Source organism: Lissotriton helveticus, chromosome 3_1 (genome assembly GCF_964261635.1).
Source record: "Lissotriton helveticus chromosome 3_1, aLisHel1.1, whole genome shotgun sequence".
Taxonomy (NCBI): Eukaryota; Metazoa; Chordata; class Amphibia; order Caudata; family Salamandridae; genus Lissotriton; species Lissotriton helveticus.
Genome location: NC_136061.1, coordinates 254,832,342 through 254,850,284, shown reverse-complemented (window position 1 = coordinate 254,850,284; position 17,943 = coordinate 254,832,342). Strand labels below are relative to the sequence as shown.

Here is a 17,943-nt window from a genome sequence, read left to right as displayed (position 1 = left end):
ACATCCATATTTGTTAGTTAACCGAGCTCACATTGCAATTAGTCTTCTGTAAGCTATGTAACTGCTACCAAAACAAAAAAAGTCTTGGCTTCATTATCGACAGGTGTGTCAAAAGTAGGCCTAGATCCATGGCAGATGTTTAGGATAACACATCTCATGTGGATATCCTGACTATCTGGTATGGATCCTGCCCTCCTGAAGCTCTGCTGGTGACCACTACTTAAGAATTGCATATTCACTCAGTCACCGAGGACTTTATTCATGAAAGTTTTATTCTGTGAGCAGTGTAGTTTTACTCCTGGCTAGAGTATTTATTTCTGGGAGTATGTCACTCGCATGAAAAGGTTTTGTGAATTGTGTTCTGAGAGTGTAATGTGTGCAATGTCGAACATCTAAATGTATATTCATTTTGTTCCCACTGTTTAGGGCCTAGATTAGTTTAATATCACTTTGATAAATTACTTTATTAAGACTGAGACAGAAATAATTGGTTCATGTTGAAACAACATTGTTTTTAAAAAAAACTTTATTTCCCTTTTACGTACATATAGAGGATACACATGTGCAAATCCGTTCACTCATCAATTATTATACATTGTTACTGTCCAATGTCACAGAAAAGAGAGAAAAAGAAAAAAAAATACAATACAGGTGATATGCCCGTCCAGGCTGGAAAAAAAGAAATTATATATCAAAGGAACCTTTTGCAATTTATAGCGAGCGCAACCGATCCCTCAAAACCACAACTTATGAATGCATTCTGATAGTCAATTGTGTAGGATCGACCTACCTATGCCAGGGCTCATCACAACAGCCGGGTGTTGACAGATTGCCAGAAAGGATCGGGTCAGGAGCATCACCCCACACCTGTCGGAACAATGCCCTGTTCTACGGGGGAGTTGGCTGTGCAAGACATGTTTTCCATATATGAACGATATGGACCCATATGTCTCTGGGACGTGATGTGTTGGGCATTATGTTTGCGTAATTTTCGCTATGGACATGGCAGTATGCTAAGCTGGGGAGCCAGCCCTGTGCAGAGGGTGCTGATTTCCGGCCTCAGTGTATTACAATCTCTCGCTTCGCTAATAGCAAGCCCAACAAAGAGAACCGCCTAATCTTCTTGGGGAAATTCACTGTATATCCCAACAAAGCCACTTTCGGTGTAGGGATCAGGGGTAGTTTTATTATTTTCCCATAATATCATGAATGGGTTTCCAGTATGCCAGTAGCTTAGGGCATGTCCAATTGAGATGAGCAAAGTCAGCGTGTGGCGCTGCGCACTTGCGACAATTTTGTGGTCTGGATGGGTCAATTCCATGCGCTTTAGCAAGGGTGAAGTAAATGCGACGCAAAAACTTTTCACCAGACCTAAAAAAAAATATTTCCAGAGTGCAGAAAATTGATGTGTGATTGTTTCTCCCTCTCCAAATGATCACATTTTTGTGCCCTCTGTAGCAAACTAGTCTGAAACACAAAAACTACAGATGTACCAATCCAAAGTATTTTTCCCACTGCACAAAATGCATTCGTGCTGTTGATGAAGCGGTACTTATAAGAATGGGGACCTGCATAATACAAACCAAATTATCTAAATGACAGCCTAAATGATGGGATGTGAAAATTGATCATCAAGCAACCATATGGGCTTTAACACCTTTTGCGGGCGCAGTAGTGACACTAAATGCTGGAACGAATACCCTTACATGTACACTGTGCTGTCACTAGGTGCAGGTTATTTACACATTTATTTGGGTACCTTTCTGACACTAGATGGTGGAGTAAATATAAGCACTTTGGCACAACACCGGGCATTAGGTGCTGTCATGAACAGCCCTCTTTGGGCACCAGGCTCTGACTAAAGGCTGGATAAACATACCTATATATACATAAAACTGGCTATCGGTGTACTGTATGAGCATGCTGTTGACACCAGGTTCTGAGATCTGCATTGTCTCAGATTAGGTGCTGAAATGGACTCTGCTATATGACCAGCACTTGCACCTACATTAGCTCTGTGCAGAGAGGCCTCGAATAAACGTTTGGTGCTTAATTGAACACTGCTGCATGGGTACCATATCCAGACTGCGTGATGGGTTGGCCACCCCTACGTGGGCTCCACACTGACACTTGAAGCATCATTGCGATGCCAGAGGGACTGCCACCGACAGGCAGCAGATGGCAGTCCCACTGACAGACAGCCCTTCGGGCCTACTGACTCATTACGTTGCAGGCGGTCGGACCCTTGACTGTTGCGGTTGGACCCTTGACTGTTGGGGTACGGGTATGCCCTGACAGGGCGGCGGTTGGAATCGTTATCCTAAATGTCAGGATTACGATGTCCCTTTCAGACTGCCTGTTCATGGGGGTCCCATCTCCTTGAAATGGTATCTGGAAAGTGACTTTGGGGGCCCCAAGCAGGTCCTCCGTGGGCCACTGTAATGTGCGTTTGCCCCATGCACATTCATGAACCGTGTGCCATGCGCCACATGGTAGTTCTGACTATTTTGGTGTGTGAAGTTTATTGCCTCCACTTGAGGGATTCATCTACACATGTCTTCTATAGGTCAGTCTTTGTGTACAGTGACAAGTACACATATTAATATAGTGGATCGGTTTCAGCCTTTTAGTTGGGTTTTCATGTTTAAAATGGGCGCATAACCAGCAAATTGTAACATTTAACTGTTCGGCCCATGCACATGTATGTGTATATATATGTGTATATGTGTGTGTATATATTTCTTTTTTTTATTATTGAGTTCAGTAACTAATTTGAACAAGTGCTGCACTGTGGATTTACCAGTCCACAATAGAATTGTACTGATTCGTGATCCAACAGGGTAATTCTAAACTATTCAAATGGTCTGTGTTTCGTGATATATATATAATCAAGAAACACATTATATATATGTGTATGTATATGTGTATATATATATATATATATATATATATATATATATATATATTTTTATATATATATATATATATATTGTGTCTGTTTATATTTAACTTAATTGGGGTAATTTTAATTGGAGGATCGATGGAAAGAACATTGCTGGAGGCATGCTGCCTTTGAAAAAGGACATTTACGTTTGAAACACGTCGGGCAAGGCATGCTGCTGTCTATTTCTTATTCATCGCAATTGTTCTGTTACCTAATATTTAAAGGCTTGTTGCGAGTGCACTCTGCGCAAAGGCAACATTTTCCGAAATTATATATATATGTATATGTGTGTGTGTGTGTTTATTCTTAAACCATATTCTATATGAACTTTTCATAGTTTGTATTTCGCACAGTATTTTAGATTATTCATAAGGAGGTGACACTTGATTATATGTTCGCAATGCATTTTAAGTCTGGTATCACTTTTCGTCAGGAGATTTTACTCCACTTTTCCAAAATCCCAAAAATAAAATAATACGAAAAATGGAAAAGAAACTTAAATGAAACTTGTAAGTATACAATGAATAAACCACCCCAAAACATTTTCCCCAAATGAGCATAATGTTTTCTGAAACCTATAACCACTCTCGTGTGGTTTCATATTTGTCCTTCAGTTGTAATGTTTGTGAACCGGGGTTTCTTAAAATAGAGAGAAACAAATAGCATCCAAACAAAAACTACCTATGATAAACATACACAGGAGAGATGGAATTGCTGTAACTAACTAGACTCGGCAAATTCCAAGTTCAATGGGCTAACGCATGCAGCGTTGGCACAGTTAAGCAAGACACGTTATGGAGCGGACAGAGGCTGCTATAGTGGTAAAGTAGTCTTATCATGCATTTCAATGGACGTACTCCGGTGTAGGCGGAAGGATACACACAAACAGCCAGTAGCATTAGGTGTGATGCATACTTCTCTTGGCCGAGGCAAGGTGTGATTGTTAGGGTCTCAAGCTGGTGGCTTAAAGAGCCTTTTTGAAGAAAGCCAATGATCCATACCGATGGACAAAAAGTCCACACTGTTTTGTTGTTAGTAACAGATCTTCTTCGACAGCTGACCTATAAAATCCAGACCTAAAAATAAAAAAACATGTAAAACATCCTTTTTAGTGAGCTACGTTCTTAGTTTTACATTTTGTTCCAGTTAAGTGCATAATCTTCCCATGTCCTGACCAGTACCCTGACTGATTGACAGACTCTCCTACCTACCTACTCTCCGCCTTCTATGAACCAAAATGGTTTAAGATCATCATGTATCAATCCATTCTTCATCGAACTAAAGCCCCAAATTCTACTCCTAGGAAAGGTGTTATATTACCCCACCAGACTCTCCTGGGGACCAATACAGTATGTAAATATCTTATTGACTGAAAGCTGTACATTTCTGTAATAGATCAGTCAAATCTACGTGGCTAGAACTGCGTGATGCTCAGGGCAAAGATATAACAGAGATATAACATGCTGTATACATGCAACTATTCTATAATGCAATTCTATAGCAAGGGGTTTATGCAAATGACCAGGAGCAGGCACAGGATTTCTCCGTAATTGCAAATGTTCATCTTATTGTTTCCCCCCCTTCATTGGCACCCCAATTTTATGCTCCCTGCTCATGCCAATGTAAGTAATTTAAAGATACGAATATATCGCTCTAGCTCTTTATAGCTAGATTAAATATACCTTCTCAGATTAAGGTAATTATCACTGGTGTTACATTGAAGTAAATAACAATAGGGGCAGAGATGCAGCTTAAAACCTGGATGTAATTCCCCTTTAACCCACAATAGGCAATGTGATTTCACGCAGTGCTCACCAAAAATTACTTCTGACAAAGCATACATGTATATCTTTTAGATTAGGCAATGTTAAGGGTATTCATGTAAAAATCCTATTTTTAGATGGAGAGGGGTGCATATGTATGTATGTATATATGCTGTATATATTTTGTCCGACTGGTACCGGTGTACCCTGGTACCTCTGTGCACATTACTGGATTTCAAGTTTTTTTTTACCTGTGAACCCATATAATATGTTTACACTTTTAAGGAGTCAGATGCATAGCATTGTGGGATTTTATGATTTAATACAATATTTATTAATGTGTGAGCGTGTGCAATATTTTCAGATTTAGAGGAGTCTGTAGGTGCCCAGCTGTATATTTTTGTATTGAGTTGACTACAGGTTATATTTATATGGGTATGTGACACATTATTGGCTCACTCACAAACTAGGCAAGAGACTGCCAGGTTTAATGTAAGTCACCATTGAAAATACTGAACATGATTTATCTTTGAATTGTAGATTCATAGAAAAATTCCTCGAGCTTCAAAAAGCAGGAGAAACGGATGAAGAAAAACTTTTTGAGGACACTGGGAAGGCCCTCTTGGCTGAAGGAGTAATATTGAGAAGAAAAGGAACTGCCCCGGTAAGTGGTGTGGTGAATAGTTCTTGTTGGCTCACGTTTTAATGCAAATAGGAAGTTCTTGCAAGAGGATTGCTCATCACTGTCAGGTTGGTGGCAGAGGACCAGGAGTGAATCACTTGGTGCCCTATTAATTAAATATGGCCCCGTTGAGTATGTTTTTAAAGGTGAATCACAAACCCTCTATTTCCCCATGTGACCAATTTGCATTATTTTACTGTTTTTTTTTTTAAATGACATGAAGACCACAAATCTTAAACTGTGGCATAGTTAGTGGCTACTCTTCACACATTTACTTTATCCCTGAGTTCAGGGCAAGAAGAGAAGTGGCGGGCTTTAATCATTAAAAATAATTATTTGTTTATTTGATGATAATGATAGCTTCCTTCTGATATAGCAGCTGCTTTTTTTCAGTGCTTTAAATAACAGACATTACTATTGCCCAATGTATGGCACTTACTTCACTGAGCGTGGGAGGGATGGTAGGCTGAACCTATCTTAGCAGGATTTGACCTCCTGATCGCAGAATGTCATGTTGATAGCGGTGAGTGATCATATCAGTGAGCCATCCTGCTGTAACGCACTCCTCCACGCCCTGTACGTGTAGATAATTCCTCAGACTTAAATGCTTGATTATAGTTCAAAAATAAGGAAAAGTAGATGAAAATGATAAGCATATCAACAAACCTGCACCCAAGGGAGACAGAATACACCTGAGCTTGGGTGTGGGAAATTTCCATAGCCCCTGACTGCAGATGCTTGGACCAATACTGTGCAAAACTTTATACGACATTGTGTCTAAGTTGAATCTGATATGGAAGACCAAGTGAGATTCAATGACTCAATATTATGGTAAATAATATTGTTGACAAATATATCATGTGAGAAATATCGTTTACCACAATATTGTGTTCCTGTGCTTGTAAATATCAAAAGTATCTGAAAAAATATATAGTTTACAGCAATATCGTCAAAAAGGGACTATTGTGTTTCTAGTATGTATACAATTTGAAGTAAAAAATGTTAAATATAACTTATAAAATGAATGTAAAGAAAACGAATTCCACTAATTATTTAATACTATATATATATATATATATATATATATATATATATATATATATATATATAAACACATTAACCTGTATGTATTTCTATAAATATATAGTTATAGTATTACATAATTAATCGAAAATATTTATTTTACATTATATTAATTTAAAATGTTCAAATATTTTTAAAACAAATTATTTCTTTTTAGCAGTTTAAAAAGCATATATAATAATATACATCTATATGTATATAATATACATATACATGTTATACAAAATGCAAATCTAAATAAAAAAACAATAAAAACAATTCAATAGCCAAACAATTATTAATTTCAGCAATATATTGAATAGTAACTTATTACAACCCCAAAACACATTTACTAAAAATAAAATAACCATAGAAAATTAACATAAACTATATTAAATATACATAAATAATATAAATACAATTTTACCAATGTTAGGTTAAGTGTTTGACTCCTTAAAGATAGGCTATACTATCCTCCTTCCACTTTAGGCCACAATAGGGAAAGTGTTGGGCTTTGGAGGGGTTACATTTACCATTCCCTCTCCAGTGTAAGCAACAATAGGGAAATAAACGGATTTTGAAGGGGTTAAATTTACTATTCCCACGGTAGTTTAAGCAACAGTAGGTAAAGTACTGACTTCACAAGGATTCCCTACATGAATACCAGTCCTATTAATGTAACGAAACATTTACAATTCTTAATACAAAACATAATTTAATTACAAGATAGAGAAATAAGTATATATATATTTACAAAATTACATATATCAGCTTGTCTAACTACCAATAAAATAAAAAAATTATGAAGTTACTTTTTTATTTAATTTCAATTAATAATTAAAACAGAAATTGAATTTAAAGAAAATGTAACACCCACAACCAAATTTCACAAACACCATTAAATAGATGTTATTTAAAATGGTAAATATAATTATTTTACTTAATCACCAGTTAATACATTACAAATACATTATTACAAAAATGATATATTTAATTTCCTCCCAACCTACTCACCTAAAAAATAAAACCGCATTAAACAATACATATGTAATAAACATAGAAAATGCAACATATATATTAAAAGAAATAATACAGTACAGTTGCACAATAATTAATCAACTAATTTACATAATTAATAATCACATTCTATTTAAGCAACAAAAATATTTTAAAATAAAATACATTTCATTTTAAATTAAATAATTAACAAAAACTAAATGTTTTCATTATTTTTAACTTCATTTACTTCCCACCCTATACTCCTACTCATCCCAAAACTCACAACTAAAATATAACTTACCATTACTAATAATAAAACTAAAATAGAGATTTCAAGTAAAATGTTAATTTTCAAGCTTTAACAATCAACTCATTGACATAATATTCAATTAACAATTACCATTAAAATAGAAATATATCTAATTTAAATAACATCCCACCCTAGCCTCCAACAAACACAACAACCTGCTACAGTAAAATAAATGACTAATACAATTTAAAAAAAAAAACTAGATTGCTTAAAATGACAAACTCTGTTTTTATAAAATTTATATTTATACCAACAAAACTAACACCTACAATTAGTGTATTAACTAAAGCATATTAAAGTAATTAAAGCAATAGTTTTACAACTATGTTACTGAAAACCGTATAAAAAACAACACTTTGAATATTATTTACTAAACTAAGCAATTTATTCTTGACGACAAGTTTTTATACCACAATATTTTGTAATCACAATATTTCTGGGCAATATTTTTGCTTCCTAATATTTTTAGCTCAATATTTTGTCCATACCCCTTAAATGCAATCTGAGATTTTTGGAAGGGACATAAGCACACATGCAATGCAGAAAGGTCAGGTCAGTCACCATACAGCCTATCACGCCCCAAATGATAATCTTCCCCAAAGTTCTGTGTTAATGTAGAAGTATTCTGTAATGGCAAGACTTCACACAACACCCCCAAGCCACCACGAGCAACAAAGCAGATTACATAGCAAACACTGATAGTATTCTGCAGCAGCTGCCTAAACTGAGTCTAGTAGGATGACTAAAGGGAAGCTTTTTTTTACAGCATTCCCATCATTCAAACATGTCAACACTTTCCTAATATCTAGAGCATAGCATGGGCTTTGATATGGTTGTGGAGGTTGTCACAGTGTTTGGGGACCTAAGTCAAGTGAAAAATTGTCCTTTTCAGTTCTGACTGAACCATAAAAACTGATAAATTAAAATCTCTACACTTCATAAGCATAAATAATAAAAAAGTACCGACTGACTATAAGAGAAGTTGTCTAAGCAAAAACAGTAAGAAGGCAAAGCAGTCATGACGCTCATATCTAGCAAAAGGGTAATTTGAAGATGATGCACAGAATTTATTTCTTCTTTTAACGTCCCTAACCAAAAATAAAGCATAAGAGGGGAATTAAGAGAGAAGGTACAAAAAAGCAGGAGAGCAGGACCTATGCAAATTTGCTTTAATTAAAGGGACGAGGTAATTCTTCAGAATATAAGAATTACATTTACAAATATGCACCACTGGGTGCCTGGAGGTGCCATGACAGTAACTGTTCAGTCTAGTCTCTATAAAGGGCATGCCCATATGAAAGAGAACAGGTTCCTTACCAAACCTTAGCCTAGTCAAAAGGAATCTAACATGAGTATTACTAATCAAATAAGGTTCCATCCAGTTGACTGTTTACAATGTAATGTGGGCTCTCGCAGTACTTTCTTATCTTCAATATTATCTCTTTTCCATGTATAATACCTAATGGCAGGAGTAATTATTAACCATTTCATATCCATTTTCACATTCTTATCAGGGTTAGTGAAAAGGTACTGTCAGCCAATTAATACGCAACACATTCTAACATATTTAAGCTAGGGATTCCTGAACCACTAGTCTAGATGAAAACAGTCTGTCAGAATTTCCCTATTCAAAGACTCGGCTCGATTACACCAGAATGAAACCCAGACATTAAAATGAACTAGTCTCATGTTATCTTGACCATAGCCCAAATCCAGCTTTATGTTCATTGAAAAAGAGAAAACTGACTGGGGCAGAGTCAAAAGGCATGTCAGAAGTGTATTTTCCTCTATAGAAATCTGGTAGGCATTAATATATCACCTGATCCCTGCACCATATGTCATAGAGGTAATGCATTTGGATTTATAATCATTAGTAATTCCACCAGGGATTCGTGTCCAAGTCTGGAGGCAGTGTTTAATACTAGTCTCTGAACTGGCAGAAAATGTTTTCTTCATTCTGCTGACAAAGCGTCCCAAATTCATTGGTAATCACAAATTATACCATGATACCTGAATGCCTTAGTTGATTGAAGCAACCTTTTCTCCTAAAACATTGACTTAGGGCATATTTACTATATCGGTGGGACTGCCACCGACAAGCCGTCGGTGATGGTCCTACCAACAGATTCCCCTTTGGGCCAACTGCATATTACGATGCAGGTGGTCAGACCCTTGACGGTCGGGAGATGGACCGCAGCTGCAACCTCCGACAAGATCTACTGATCCCACCAGGGTGGCGGTTGGAATTGTGATCCTGAATGGAGGCGGTGCCTGCTCAGACACCACCATCAGGGTCATGATGTCCCTTTCCAACTGCCTGTTCATGGCGGTCGCACCGCCATGAAAAGGTAGCCTGAAAGGGACTCTGGGGTGTAGGAAGCTGGCTCCGTAAATACTAAACCAAAGTGAGGTATTGTGTGCACAGACAGAGTCCAGTGGAACCCCAAAGGTAGGCAGGAAAAGCTTGTGGGTAGCACTTTGTTAACCCCCTTACTAAAAGTCGAGCAATCAGCGCATGCGCTGCTCTAGGCTCGACCTAAAAATGGCATCAGGGCACAGAAAATATAAGCACACAAAATTGGGAACTTTGGATTTGTAAAGGCGCAGATCTTACAGATGTCTGAAAAATCTTCAGCTCACAAGTAAAACCTAGGAGTGGAGTTCCAATACAAGTGTGAGATTAAAATTGCAAATTGTCTGATCAACTGCAGTTATGGAAAATAATTTGATAAACGTTTTTATGGATTTTTGTAAAGTGTGATCCTAGCAGAAAGACAATAGATCAGTATACAGTCAGAGAGTTCTAAATATTATTTAAAGCTATAAGTATTACACTGGGATGTTAATATTGTTTTACTGTGGTAGTCCTGTGAGCCAAGCCTAAAGCTCTTGATAATTCCCTATATTTGAGCCAACCATTACATTTCGCTTTGAACCCTGAACTAATCAGCTGACCTTTAAAGGAGCGGTGGTCTAGTAGTAGCCTATCAGAGAATGCTCTGATTGCCTGATTATAATGTCTATCAAAAATAGCTAATTTAGCACGATATTTAAATACTAATAATGCAGTTTCTTTAGACAGTACCACATCCTCAAATTGTATGCTATCTTAAAAAAGCATGCTCGCTATCTTACAAGAAGCATCCTCGATATTTCTAAAGTTTTACATGAAAAACAGATCCTTACTTTAAACTTCTGATTGTTGTCTGTCCTTATTTCTTCCAAATGGCCCTCTCTTTCACGTCCATGCTCTGCATGTCTCCTCTCTCTTAGCATAACCTACTCTGTCATATGCCTGTTTGCGTTAATCTCTATTAATGTATTTCTGTAAATCTCTTCGAGCTAATTTCAAAGACCACATCTCCATCATTGGAAGTCACAAAACCCGAAAAAGCAACAATAGGGCAAAGACCACAGGTAATAAGTAGTGATTTGTCAGTGTGTGGACTACCAACGTTCGCTGGGTTTTATAGCAGGAAAAATATTTGTTGTGCCATGTGTACATGGGAGTAGAGAGGATGAAACAGGAGAAAGAATACAATTCAAATTTAAAAAAACTTTATTTCGGTTTCTTTAAACCATAAAAGATACATAAAAACGCATACAATATTGAATACAATAAAAATAATCCATTAATGACCTGCATAGCAATTATACATTAGGAAAATACTGGAAAGGGGTCTTCATAACCCGTACAGCCTTTCGTTAAACCATAAATATAAATATATTAAAAAGGCAACGGTCCATTAAAAAGAGGAGAAGTCATGATTTGGTCTTGGTTTCATCCATCAAAAATGCACTCTATTATTATCATTATAAGTGGATATGCCAATTAATAAATTAATTCATGCATGTTATTACATAGTAAAACACATTTCCCATATCTTTCTGTTATTTACGATAAATTGATTTAAGGTGTCAACTATCAGGCAAACGCTATAGCTTTAATCCTGCTTTGGCTCTTACAAAATTAACCGCTAACAAGAATCTACTAACACCAAAAACAGTAACTTGAGCGGTTACGGTTTTTAGGATTCTTTCCGCCTCTTTACACAATCTTGTTCCCAGATTTTGGCAAATCTGTTTAATCCATTTTTTCCTGGCCTGCGAATATGCAGGGCAGAAAAAAAGAATGTGCAAATTATTTTCATTAACTGCATCTCAACATAAACTGCATAAATCAGCCATATTATCATTTTGTTTACTGGCCCATTTTGTTACAGTTGTATTGTTCATCATTACGCCATATCTAAATTTCATATATAACGTTTTAGCAAGCGTAGGGCGTACCTCATCTAAGAATGGCTCGAAATACGCTGTGTCCTTAAACAAAAGGAACCTTGTAGTTAACGTCCCGCTTGCTGAATCTTAGATCACACTACTTTGAATATGGGCCCAAAAAGTGGATATTAGCAATTTATTTGAGGCTTTAGACAACGAAGAAGGATCGTCCCAAAACTGTGATAGGCCAATCTTTCTCAACCACAAGCTAATGTGTCTAAGCCATTTATTACTTCTATTCTGGGTCAGTTCCATAATTTCCTCAATTCAAGCCTTCTAATCCAATGACTCCGGCATTGACCATAGTCTAACCCATAGTGTAAGCGCTCTTAATATTGCATAACAGCGCCTTACACGACTCTGGTCCCTCCTATATCAGGAAAAGAGTGGTCTTCTACATTCCTCGACGATCCCTGAAGTCAGCTGCCCAGCGACTGATGGTAGTTCCTCATTTTCGTCGCGCCAGGATGGGCGGCCAGTCTCTTTCGGTTAAAGCAGCCATTCTCTGGAATGCCCTCCCTATAGCGCTGCGACACATTCAGGACTTAAGATGCTTCAAGAAGCTCCTCAAAACTCCCCTTTTTAAGCAGGCCTACTAATTCATTTTTCTCTTGCCGTCTGTTTACTACTGCATCGCGCCAGGATACTCAAGAGTAGTTGTGTGCGCTACAAATGCCAATATAACATAACATAATAATCAGTCCGTTTTATATTCAAGTCCAAAGTGATTGGTATTAGTGGTGTGCGAACAGGAAGAATTAAAACTGCTCTATAAAATGTATTTTCCCCCACCTCAACATTTTTTTTGCAGAAGGGTCCCCATATTTCAGCCCCATATAGTACTGCTGATTGGGCTTCGTATTTGAACACCTCCAAGGCTGGAGAGACTGCCTTAGAGAAGCTGCTCAAATGCCTTTTCATAATAGGTAACGTGTTTTGTGTCAGGGTTAACTTACTTTTTTCTAGTTGGGTCTTCCATGATAATTTCCTATCTAAAGAAATACCCAAATAGTTTAAACTCTGTACGCACTCCAACTTTTGCCCATTCAGATTTATGTTTGCCGGAAAAGTTTTATGGGAAATGATAGCCATGCATTTGGTCTTGCTAATGTTTATTTCTAAATATTTACTTTTGCAATATGTGTGGAATGAATCTATTAAACATTGTAATCCCTTAGGTGTTTGGGATATTAGTATTGTATCGTCAGCGAATAATAATTCTGGCACTAATTCGCCATTTAGTTTTGGAGCGTCATTTTTACAGCCATTCAAAAATTTGGAATATCGTTGACGTACAATGAGGATAAGGTTGGTGGCAATACACAACCTTGGCGAACACCCTTTATATGGGGAGTGGTTCTGTCTGTTCGCTCCTTGGGCCCATCTAACCTTAGCATAGTTAGTTTCATGCAGTCTGATTATTTGTTCAAGTAGGTTTGGTGGCAACCCTTGGCATCTCAATGTATCCCACAATAAAGCTCGAGGGATAAGATCGAATGCCGCCTTTAAATCTACAAATGCGACTTAAAGGTGCGCCTTTCTTAGATTTACATATTTCCAATACAAACAACAAAATTTTAAAACTTGGTCTATTGTACTAACTTTAGGTCTGAAACCTGCCTGATACTTGGAAAGTATAGTGTTCTCCTCCAACCATATATTGATACGATTTAAAATATGCCTTGCAAATTTTTACAAAAAATATCTATTTAACTAATTGGGCAATAATTTACTGGGTCATAACAACAAGATCATCAGGAACCAAGACCGAGCTCTCGATAGATTGAGAGCAAATTGGAAGGAGCCAGTCAGAGACTGATAATTGGAGAGGATGATGATCACGCTCTCTTCTAGGGACCACTTTTAAATCGCTTACATAGGGCCAGATCTCAAATGATACCAATATATAATCTATTTTACCCCTGCAAAATGTATGTGCTTTTGGCATGTCCGATGAAAGATGTCCATTGTATGCTCTTAATCCATGTCCAACCACCAATTTCATAATTTGGACTATTGCAACAGTGCAAGGTACCGTGCTAGTACTATCTAGTACGGGAATATTATTTGCAATATCTTCCTCTTCAAAAATATTACAAAGTCCTACAACTGGTTCAAAATTACGATTCAAGTCCCCACCTATTGTTTTGCCTACTTTAGAGCTTAATGACTTTAAAATGGAGTCCATATGTTCTACAATCGATGACTCTTTTGATGCTGGACTAGGTCTATTATAGACATTAAATAAACAAAGTACTCTACCATCCTTAGTTGTAATTTTTACACCTATTCTATCTTTTGAATGTATACACAGTTGGGTAATTTCAACAGCAAGTGTTACTTCTATCCATATAATTAGACCACCTGAGGGGTTCCCTCCTACCGATGGGGTTGCATCCACATTAAATGTTTTATAACCTACTCTGTGTGGGGTTTCTAGGGCCCAAGTCTCTTGCAAGAGACAGACGTCACTGTTCTATATACATATGCCAATCTGGGTCCATAAGGTTCTTGCCAAGTCCTGCTATGTTCCTTGAAATGAAATTTAGCTTTATATTATTATTGGCTTCGGTGACTACCTCGGGCACAACTAGCAAATTGCGACTTGTAATACAATTTACATTCAGTTGTTAGTTTCAAACAGAAGGCTGGCTCTATAGAGTGAAAGAATTCACCCAAGAAATTGCGACACACGCCAGTGAGGGTAGGTGCGCATATTCAACCATTTTCTCAAAATGTTGGCACTATTAAAAATCGAAAGGAGCCACTGCAATAACACCTGGTATCATGGTTTAGGCAGAGCAAAATAATACAAATATTAATAATAATAAAGAGTAGAAGCTTAGAATTAAAATTATATTTCACAAATAGAAACAACAGGCCCCAAAAACAGAACAACACAGTTTGAGGCAAATGGTTGCCTACAAATGAGCTCAATGAGTTTAGCATTTTTAGTCATAACTCATACATTGGTAGGCATTCACAAAATATGTGTAGGAACGTACCACGTGTAGGGCACCTGTCAGATCTAGAGGAGCTCATAGAGTGCAGCTCCTGGTTGCGGATTGGTATTGAAGGAGTGACCTGCTTAAATGGCGGGTGTTTCGCATTGTCCAAGACATTGTCCATTCTGCCGGAAAGAAGGTGAGTGCCGGGGCTGCTATCCATCACATATGATGGGAGCAGGGGCAGGTGCCACCACACTATGTGATCTAGTGTGGTAATCAGTGCTTAATTTGAGCCGGTGGATTTATTTATTTATTTATTTATTTAAAGACTTATATAGCGCTAGACTCGACTCCCGAAGGAGTATGTCTGCGCTTGGTTCACCCATCAGGCTGAAAGGACAGTGCTCTCATGAATACGCAGGAGAGGGAGTACAATATTTAAAACAGGAAAGTCTTCAACAGTTTCCTAAAAATTAGATAATTAGTGCATTGTCTCAGGTTAGAAGGTAGTTTGTTCCAGAGACTGGGGCCCAAAAACGAAAGAGCTCTGCCTCCCAGTCTCACTTTTCTAATGGGTGGAACCTGTAACAGAAATTGGTTGCTGGAGCGGCGGGTACGTACAGGTTTATAAGGGATAAACTTTTCAGCCAGATACAAGGGACCTGAGCCAAAAATGCTTTTGTGAATCATACAACAGGTTTTGAATTTAACCCATTGTTGGATTGGTAACCAATGAAGTTTTTCCAAAAGAGGACGGGAGGGAGTTCTGGGCCGGGCATTGAGAACTAGCCTTGCCGCGGTGTTCTGAGCCACCTGTAGCCTGCTCAGCAAGTTGTCGTTCGCTGATATAAGGAGCCCATTACAATAGTCCAGGCGGCTAAGTACTAGATTCTGGACAAGGGTCTTTCTGGAAGTGTCTGGCAAAAAAGGAAACGCGCGTCTCTGGAGTCCGATAACCCGAAAGCAGGACCCAGTTGTTTGGTGCACCGGAACTTGTTAACCCAGGCACTTATCTAAATTAGAGATTAACACAACAACAGTAGCGTATTATTTCAATGAACATTAAACATGACTAATATCTGCTGTTCAAGCCATTATTGTGGCTTTGGAGTCTGGAATAGTCTGAAATCTCATACATGTAGGGTGTGTTGATTAGTAGTTGTGTTGATTTTGTCACTGGCGGCATGAATAGGGGCAAGAAGTAGTGCAAGATGCATTGGCCTCTTGACGAGGGCCTGGCATTTATTTAATTTTTACAAATTAAGCACTGGGAGAAACCCTTCAAGCGGTACCTGCCAGGGAGGAACCTCCATTCCTGTGGCACCGGGCAGTTGGTAGTCCAGAGGTTCAAACGTATGAACTGGGGAGGCAGAAGCTTTGATAACACCACTGCAAATTAAGGGTATAACATTCCACCCAAAATCAGATCCATCCATAGCCTACTCAACTTCAGAAAAGCACTAAAATCCAGGCCACACTATTACTGCACTAATGTTGGATAACAGCATTACTCCCTTAAGGCTCTTGACTTTCTCAAGGGTGCGAGAGTGACCACTTAAAGCTTATTCAAGGATCTGATGACAATTAGAAACACAATCTCAGTATGACACATATTAAATAAAACACATTTGTAGTTCCTGTCAAAGCTTTTATTTTCAAAAAGAGAACTACTCATCTTAACATGTATGTAAAGCTCAGTCAAAAATACAATGTATGCAGGAAACCAGAAGGTATTAGAACCTTTGGTGTTGAGAAACAATCCAAACTTTATTAAAGTTCTACGTAGTGGCTGCTAGATTTTCTTGACCATTGGCCCAAGGGCCAGTGTTATCCCCCGGGACTGAGCTTGGATCGTGCTGGTGATCTTCGGAACTATGCTAGTAGTCTCTAAGAGCAACAGCTACTATCCTGCAAAGGATTCAGGTTTGCATGAGTGATATTGATGCTGGAATTCTGGATCCAAGTTGATTTTGGTATAACCTGAAGAATGACTCTGAACAACTCAGTGAGTTTCCTTTACCTAAGAAAAATAAAGAGTGTTCTCAAGAAGTCCCTATGTCCAAAGAAAACCCATGCAAAGAAGGACTCCACTCCAGTGAAATCACTGGTGCCCCATGAGGTAGGGTGAGGAAATCTGTTTTGAACAGTTCACCCCTGGCCAATGAGGACACAGTTCAAAGTCACAGGAGCCCAGTAACCAGTTTACGACTCAACTGGTTATGATGGTATTCAGTGGTATTGAAAGAGTACCAGTAGTAGTGGACCAGTACCCACTGTGGAGTTTTGCGGCCAAGATTTTCCAGTGGCAGAAGCACTCACTGGACTGGGGCACCCAGTACAGTCACCCTCTTTACCAGATCCTAATGGGAACTGGACATTATGGTGAGGATGTAACCATGCATGTATAAGTCGGTCACTTCAAAGATATTTCACACAGGACTGAGGTCTGTGACACGTCCTCCAACAGAACTCTTACAAGCTTCTAACTGGGGGTGTGTGTAAGTGGATTGTCTCCTATTTGCTCTAGGGCGGGCTAAAGGGGGGAGACAGGGTACCCTAAAGATACATGATACACCTTGGTCAGTGCATGCTCACCAGTCCTCACGATGGCAGGTGACAATGTAGCTGCATAGGCCAGATGATGCTGTACAGCAACAAGGCATCATGCACCTAGGCAATCTAATATATAACAAATCTACGTACTAAGTTCCTCTGACAAAAATACTATATCAGACACCTGACCATTCACAATCAGCTCGTGATTAATAAAGATCCCATATGTAACCAAGTGACATTTCTGTTTTGAATTGTCTGTTATAGGTCTTATCCAATGTTCTCCCTTTACCTCACCTCCTTTTTTCATCATATTGAGCTAGCAACACTTTACACAAAGCTTTGGCTCACCAGTTTTCACTTTTATCAGTTTATACAAGCATACTCTTCCTGGATCTTTT

General features: G+C 38.1%; 1 protein-coding gene across 1 annotated transcript in view; it reads left to right on the top strand.

Moving 5' to 3' along the window:
• The window catches only part of MRPS23 (mitochondrial ribosomal protein S23), an 82,895-nt gene that overhangs the window by 40,474 nt on the left and 24,478 nt on the right, over positions 1–17,943 (top strand). The window contains exon 4 of the mRNA XM_078679739.1: positions 5,248–5,371. Within this exon, the coding sequence (XP_078535865.1) occupies positions 5,248–5,371 (124 nt within the window). The remainder of the gene's footprint in view (positions 1–5,247; positions 5,372–17,943) is intronic.